The following is an 8,203-nucleotide window of genomic DNA, read 5'->3' on the forward strand; positions in this document are numbered from 1 at the left end:
TACTTGGGGTGGACTTCTTCACGGGCGAGTTGATAGAGGGCGAGGGCGAAATGAACATAGCGGCGAGCAGCATCCACAGGCCTATTCATAACGCTAGATATCCGGTCGACGGGGTGACATCAGTTTTCCACACTCATCAGCCATACACTACCGCAATTGGTAAGATCCTTCAAAAGGGGAATTCCGGACCATTCCAATGTTAGTCTGAAGAAAAGAGTAAAATTTTACTTGCACGACAGGGAACATTTGATAAAAATCAGATTAAACGTAACACAGGTATGAGATCATAATTATTCCAAAACAGCTATTAAAGAGTCGGTATGTAACTGATGATGTTAGGAAGAAGAAACTAAATTTTATATTGCCAATGAATTAGCCACTTCCTAGTCCGGGTGTCATTTCAAAATATAAAATTGTTTTTTTAAGAGTTTCTTAGTAAGCACTTCTTGTTGATTTTGAACTTCAACAAGACGATCAAGAATTTTCTGATAAAGTACTTGATTTTTGAAAAAATGTGTAAACACATTTACACCACAGTAGCACCAGTTGGTGTGGTCTCCTATTGAAGCTGGACGGGTGTTTATACCATTGACATTAACACCAGCAATATCAAATCAACACCATATGTGGCGTCATTATAGAATTAACACCAGCACAGTGTCAAAAATATCACCAGATACAGTGTCAAATTAACAACGAAGTGCCAGCTGAACACTTTTCAACACCATCACAATACATTTTCTACACCTGTGGGTGCGGTCCTCTATCAGCACTTGATCGGTGTTAAATTTAACACCCATGGTATTAAATCTGACACCGATGTTTTTACAGTGTACCATAGCATAACACCGGATATCGACAATTTTCCTGAATGTTATGATTTTTAATGACTCTTTACATCAGTATGATTGCTCATATTAAAAGGTCATCGATGTTTTTCTATGTTGATAATAATGATTTGAGCATTGGCAAAACGCGCATTTATTCTGCTGGTTACTCTTCTTATTGTATTTGAGAATTTCGTAATTCATCTCTTGAAGGGTAGGCCTGAACAATATCTTATTAAAAACCTGAATGCGTATATGTAATTTGAGAAATGACATGTTGGGTTTTGTGGGGTTTTTTCTTGTTGCTTTTTGTTATTGTCGTTCTTGTGGTTGCTGGCAACATGTCTCTAGGTAGCAAGTCAGATTAATCAACCAAATAGAAATGGTCCTGAAATCGAGTTATTATTTTCCTCATCTATTTAAAGAGTTGTATCGCAAGATCCCATACTTGTTAAGTTGAGATACTTGTGATTAAAGCTGCTAAAATCAAAGATAATACTAGTAATAAAAAAATGGGATATCTTTAATCATAATTTCTAGAATATTTCTTGGGTTGCAAGTGAGGTATCATTGGAACGGTTTAATTAGCTCTATCTGACGATGGACACAAGATGGCGCTTAGCCCATTTCGCAATGAAACTCTTCACTTGTATACCTCAGCATGCATGAAAGATCCCGAACCATTCAAAGTAGCCATGAGCCAGGTGAGCATGCGATTCCTGGACTTGATCGCCTACGACCACGGGTACGACGGCTTTGCCAATGCCGCCACTGAGGGCGCCAGACTGGCTAAAGTTCTCCGTGACAAGCAGGTTCTCATGATGGCTCAGCACGGCGTCCTTGCGGTGGGGAAGCGGGCTTGCGATGCTTTTGACCTGTTGTACTACCTAGAAAGAGCTGCTCGCTTACAGGTTAGTTTCGGTGAACTCACTGATAAGAGCAAAGAAATCATAAAGCATCAGTGGCGGATCCAGAGGGGGGCGCAACCGGCGCACGCCCCCTTTATTTGTCGTTAAAAACAAAAGAAATAAAAAGAAAAAAATGAAATGAAACCCGGAAGTGGCACCAGAAATATTAGTCACGCTCCCCCTTTACAAAATTCCTGGATCCGCCCCTGAGCATGAACAGGTTATCACAATATTAGTCATATTATATCTTAACTAAGTTTGATGTCATGGCTGAAATGGCTCCTATATAATTATGTCAATTGCTATGGTGTTCATCACACGCTGTACTAAAGATAGTACAACGAAAATAATAAGTGTCGTTCCAATCCAAAAGTATCATCCGCTTATAGGATAAGAAAGAACACAGAATTGTTTTGGGCTTTCTGTGAAACAATATGACGTTCCTGAAGAGGATGTAGACTAAACATACAGGGATCAGCTGACTAGCAAGATGCAATTCGTTGATGAAAAATGTTCATTATGATGTAATTGAAGTGAAGCTCCTTTCATGGTTAGATAAACATAGAATCAAAGCAAGGAGGATGATGAACTCTTTAGAGAAATCGGTCATGACCTAAAGAGTCGTAACACTTTACAGGTTTACATGCTTCATGAAACAATAAATAGGACCATATAGGTCACGATTAAAAGTAATATCAGTCACACACACACAAACACGCACACACAAATAATATATATATATATATATACACTCAAAAGCTTCACATTCGTTGCTCACAAATCTTCACCAAAATTTCCTCTTCTTCTTTCTGTATAGTACAGGCCACCATCCAGATGGGCTGTATCAAAGTACTGATTGATCTCTTTAAAAGCATTTTCGGTGATTTAACTGTAAAGCAATGATGATTATTCTAAAGGCAGTGGAGCCTGATAAATAGACTGATCTCTTAGTGTTTTCCTTGTAAAAAGAGAAAATGGAAGAGGAACTGTGTGGCAATAATTACAAAACAGCTCGATTTCCTGGAAAATCGCACCATCCAGACAAGCTTTTTGATTTATAGCAAGCCAATTCCAAATGGTGGAAGACGAATGTGAAGGTCCTGCTGAGTACTGCTATATTTTTGTTTTAAACGTATCTAGAATCATGTGTTTGATTGATCTGCTTGACAAGTCATGATGCTTTTGACCAACGGCGTAAATCCGTACTGAGGAGTGGGGGGAATGATCGGCGATAGTCACCATCACCACGATTACAAGCCCATAACCGGACCGGCGCAGCCCTATTTGGGGGGGGGGGGGGGGAGAAGCATGCCCACACACACACACACACACACACACACACACTTTACAGGGATCAAATGTCCCACTCTTTTCCATGCAAAGTGGGAGGGAAGTGGCAGCAAAAATATATAGACTTTTTGTTCTTGTTTTTGTTTGTTTGTGTGTTTGTTTGTTGTTTGGTTGTCAGCCGACTTTCGGCGGAAAATCAGACCTTAAAAGTATGAAGAATTTTTTATTGTTGTTTCTCTTGTCTTTTGATGTTCTTTCTTCTTGACTGACCGGCGATTTTTGACACCCCCCCCCCCCCCTTTCAACAAAAGTAGCGCAGCCCTGAATAATGGCCAAATAAATTCAATAAAATGCTAAAAACAAGTAAGAAAAATAAATATTATAGATAATTGAATGACTACATCGAGGTATTTTAGCTGTAGCTCTGCCTGTGCGACATCACTGTCAAGGCCTACTAAATAGTGGGGCCTTTCACCGGCGTAGCCAGGATTTGATCTTAGGGGGAGCGGTTAGATGCGAGGGAGCGATGCGAGCGAGGGGGAGGGTGAGAACTTTTTGCATATTTATGTTGTAAATGGTGCAATTTGATGCATTTTTTGCGTGTTTTATCGACTTACGAAACAGTCCAACATGTGTAAGGTAGCAGTACATTTTATGTAGATTATTATTGAACAATTTTGCCTATAAAATGGTATCAGTTAGATAAACTTCTTGTGTTAATTCTTACACTGAAAATCATGAACGCGATCATGAATTTTGACATTGTGCAGTCCCCAAATGGCCGTTTGTAGCTAGGCCTATATTTTTTCGCTTGGGCAATTAAGGGGGGCGCACCGGGCGCAACTGCTGGCAATTACTGGCAGCAACATCAGGAGAATGGCATGACGATTAAATGCGAGCGAGCGAAGCGAACGAGCTTGAAAATCTTGACATTGTACAGTCCCAAAACGGCTGTTTGTAGCTATATTTTGTTTTTATTTTTTATTTTTATTTTTTTTGCTTTGGAAATTGAGGGGGGTGGGGTGCACCGGGCGCAACTGGTGGCAATTACTGGCAGCAACAGCAGGAGAATGACATAACGATTAAATGCGAGCGAGCGAAGCGAGCGAGCTTGAAAATTTTGACATTTTACAGTCCCAAAACTGCCGTTTGTAGCTATATTTTTTTCGCTTTGAAAATCAAGGTGAGGGGGGGGGGGGGGGGAGGCGCACCGGGCGCAACTGCTGGCAATTACCCGGCAGCAACATCAGGAGAATGGCATGACGATTAAATGCGAGCGAGCGAAGCAAGCGAGCTTGAAAATTTGGACATTGTACAGTCCAAAAACGGCCGTTTGTAGCTATATTTTTTCGCTTTGGAAATTAAGGGGAGCCCGGTGCGCTCCGCCCCCCCCCCCCCCCCTCCCCTGGATCTGCCACTGGTAGTCAAGGGTGTCGGTTTATGTTCATGATTGGGGGAGGTATGACCAACGAGGTGGCGTCGAAGTGACCACGCGGGGGAAGGATGTCCAAAATCTGCACTTTAGAGCATCCCCTTATCAATATTGTTTGTGTTTGTGTGTGTGTGTGTATTTTATATGCATGGAAAAGTTAGGAAATAGCCCAGGTCAAGTCTTATTATTGACAATGCAAGGCATTTTAATATAGACAAGTATGTAAAGCAACACTGCAAAATCAATGATCTAGCTTTGATATAACGAAGCGTAAGGTACAAAGGTGTATACATTCTACATCACATTGCGCAACATTGCAGCGACTCTTTTTTGCCGTTCGGATGTTCTGAGTACACTGCGCATATCCTGCTTATATTCCGAATGCCAACCAGGAATCACGCTGAACAATGTTTCACAGTATATACCTCTTTAATTACTAAACCCTTTACTAAACCCTTGAATCACCATTTTGGTAAGTCTTTTTTTTACCAGCGGATGGGGGGGGGGGGGGGCACATGCCCCCCCCCCCCCCCCCGTAGTTACGCCACTGCACGCACCTGCATATAAACGAGGGTGCTTTTGCACTTTTAGAATTTATGATGCAATCTGGGGGGAATCTCAATCCCACAAGTGTATACTATTTTTTTAGGGGGGAACCCTCCGTTAATTGAAAATATCTAGATATCTCCTCCCACCCGAGGAACATTTGCATTTCTTTAAACTGAAGTAACAGACCTGGTGCACACTTTAAATGAAACATTTTGAAATCTGTCAATCTAAAGTGTATTAAGTAGACATGACTGAACGGGGAGGGTATGGGAGGGGTTAGGCCTACCCCCTCTTACGCGAAGGAGATTTTGTATTTTCAGAATTGAAATTCAGCTATCTTTGGGTGAAATATGTAGACAGTCTTCTATCAAAAAAGTAAGAACGTTTCCACATCTCGGGAGTTACGAGGAGGGGCAAAATGATCTGTTTGTCCACATTACTTTTACGGGGGAACCACCCCCCTCCATCGACGCCTCTGCATATGAGGGAGTTTTTGTAAGTGAAAGATCTGCTGCACACTCTTCGATAAATATAAGGAAATAAAACGTCAATCTCAACAGTGTACAAAGTCTATCAAAAGGGACCCAGTAGCGGAGCTTTTGCATATTTATGATTGCAATTCAACGATCCGGTGCATAGTTCTGGCGGTAGTTGTACATTTTCCATAAAGAAAGTTCGAGATTTGTCCTCATCTCGGGAATTGCTTGGGGGGACAAATGATTTGTCTGCCCCCAACATTTCCGTAGGGGAGGGGCAAATGCCCCTTTGCCCCCACCCCGAGATAGATTCGACGCCCCTGATCATCGCTGGGTATGCCCATAGATGTATCAGAGTCATCATCGTTTCAGGAATGATTCAGGAAATGGAGGGGGGGTTCAATTATGGCGGTATAGTTTTTGTTATTGTTTGTTTGAGTTCATACATAATTTGCGAATGGTCCCGAGTTGCTCGCTTCATAGCATGTTTACATGTAAGCCTATGCTATTTGACGTTGTCAACGTCTGGACCATACCTTATGTCGATATTACTTTCTTCGCGAGCGAGCGAAGAGAGCGAGCGCTTGAGAAAATTATGTATACATTATCCTATAAGATAGAATACTCTTCAGCTCTGTTACCTGTCTGAAGGCGGGCGTACGAATGTCATGCAATATGCCAAAATTGATACGATCACATTTCTGCTTCCTCCATTTTTTTCTCAAATTTCAGGGGGGATGATTGTACTGGCCATCCCCCTCCTCCATTTCAGGGAGGGATATATCAGTGGCGGATCCAGAGGGGGGCGCAACCGGCGCACGCCCCCCCCCCTTTTTTATTTTTCGTTAAAAGCAAAAGAAATAAAAAGAAAAAAATGAAATGAAACCCGGAAGTGGCACCAGAAATATTAGTCACGCCCCCCCCCCCCCCTTTACAGAATTCCTGGATCCGCCCCTGTATATCCCCCATCCCCCCCCCCCCCCCGGGATTTACGCCCATGCTTGTGACACAGCTGCTGTTCAGGATGTCATTACAGTTAGCGACTTCAATACTCAATATCTAGTAAAGCACAATAACTCTGTTAATCCAAGGAGGTACCTGCCTGAAACCTCCTTACAGGTAAATCGAAAGCCGCGCTTTAGAAACACGTTTCAAAGCGTCATTTCAAACAAGTTATTTTTTTCAATGTTAGACCCATAGGCCTATGACTACGAATAAAGAGGCCCCAAGATTTTTTCTTTAATTCTTTATTCGAATTTCGTTCAATTTCATATGAATATCTTTCCCTTTCCCTTTCACACACACAAAAAAAAACAACAACACACACACACATGCACACACACACACACACACGCACAAATGCACACAACCACACTCACCCGCTCTCTCCCTCTCCTCTCTCTCTCTCTCTCTCTCTCTCCCTCTCTTTCTCTCTCTCTCTCTCTCTCTCTCTCTCTTTGTGGCAACTTCCTCCAGGTGCTGCTGATGTCGTCAGGGGCGGAGATGGCATTGGCCCCGCCCAGCATCGTGAAGGGCGTGGCCAAGGATGAGTGCTATGACTCCGGTGCATACGTCTTTTTCGAGAGCATGAAAAGAATACTTGCGAAAGAAGAACCATGCTTCATGAATTAAAGGGATGTACAGTTTTGGTTGAGACTAGGTTTGAGGTTTTCTACATTTTTGTCTCGCCCACCGGAGGTGAAGGCGAGACTAAGGGATCCAAATGGCGTCCGTCCGTCGTCCGTCCGTCGTCCGTCCGTCGTCCGTCGTCCGTCGTCCGTCACAAATGTTAAAGTTTACCTGCAACACTCTCTTCTGATGCATAACTTGGCAACTGTTACAGCAATGGCAGCCACACTTGGGTGATAGAAGCACTAGGGGTATCTTAAAGTTATGGTGTTGTCGGAGGTCATGTGATGATGTCAAAGGTCATTTGAGGTCATATATTAAAGAGTATGTGCAAGACTCTCTTTTCTATGTTAAAGTTTACCTGCAAGACTCTCTTTTGACAAATAACTTCACATAAGTTGCTTGGATTACAACCTAACTTTGGTCATAGATGCACTTGGGGTACCTTCATGTTATGGTGCCGTTGGAGGTCACAGGATAAGGTCAAAGGTCATTTGAGGTCATACGTTAAAGTTTACTTGCGAGACTCTCTTATCACACGTAACTCGACACATGTTGCTACAATGGCAATCAAACTTGGGTGATGGATGCACTGGGGGTACTTTCATGTTATGGTGCCATAAGAGGTCACATGATAAGGTCAAAGGTCATTTGAGGTCATACGTTAAAGTTTACTTGCAAGACTGTCACAGACAGGGGTCAACGAACTTGTAGGGCCCAATGTTAAGTTTTTATGGCGCGTTTTGATTATGGCTCATAACTTTTGATCCCTTTGTCTGTTTGTGACCAAACTTGGATGGTAGATGTCCCTTGGGGAGTTGAAGGTCATCACAAGGTCAAAGGTCACATACAGGGGTCAACAAACTTTTAGGGCCCAATGTTAAGTTTTTAAGGGCGCGTTTCGATTGTGGTTCAGAACTTTTGCTCCCTATGTCCGTTTGTGACCAAACTTGGACGGTAGATGTCCCATGGGGAATTTAAGGTCATCACATGGTCAAAGGTCACAGAAAGGGGTCAACAAATTTTTAGGACCCATTGTTTAAGTTTTTCTGGCGCGTTTTGATTATGGCTCATAACATTTGATCCCTTTGT

At 42.5% G+C, this 8,203-nt stretch overlaps 1 protein-coding gene across 1 annotated transcript in view; it reads left to right on the forward strand.

The window, feature by feature from the left end:
• The window catches only part of LOC139720519 (putative aldolase class 2 protein PA3430), a 20,653-nt gene extending 12,902 nt beyond the window's left edge, over nucleotides 1-7,751 (forward strand). The window contains exons 4-6 of the mRNA XM_071631875.1: nucleotides 1-159; nucleotides 1,488-1,738; nucleotides 6,959-7,751. The exon at nucleotides 1-159 is cut by the window's left edge and continues 16 nt beyond it. Coding sequence (XP_071487976.1) covers nucleotides 1-159; nucleotides 1,488-1,738; nucleotides 6,959-7,114 — 566 coding nt within the window. The 3' untranslated portion in view covers nucleotides 7,115-7,751. The remainder of the gene's footprint in view (nucleotides 160-1,487; nucleotides 1,739-6,958) is intronic.
• The last annotated feature ends 452 nt before the right edge of the window (nucleotides 7,752-8,203 follow it).

The sequence above is a fragment of the Diadema antillarum genome, unplaced genomic scaffold, assembly GCF_040938485.1.
Source record: "Diadema antillarum isolate AM-2024a unplaced genomic scaffold, OU_Dant_1.0 scf00000011, whole genome shotgun sequence".
Lineage (NCBI taxonomy): Eukaryota > Metazoa > Echinodermata > Echinoidea > Diadematoida > Diadematidae > Diadema > Diadema antillarum.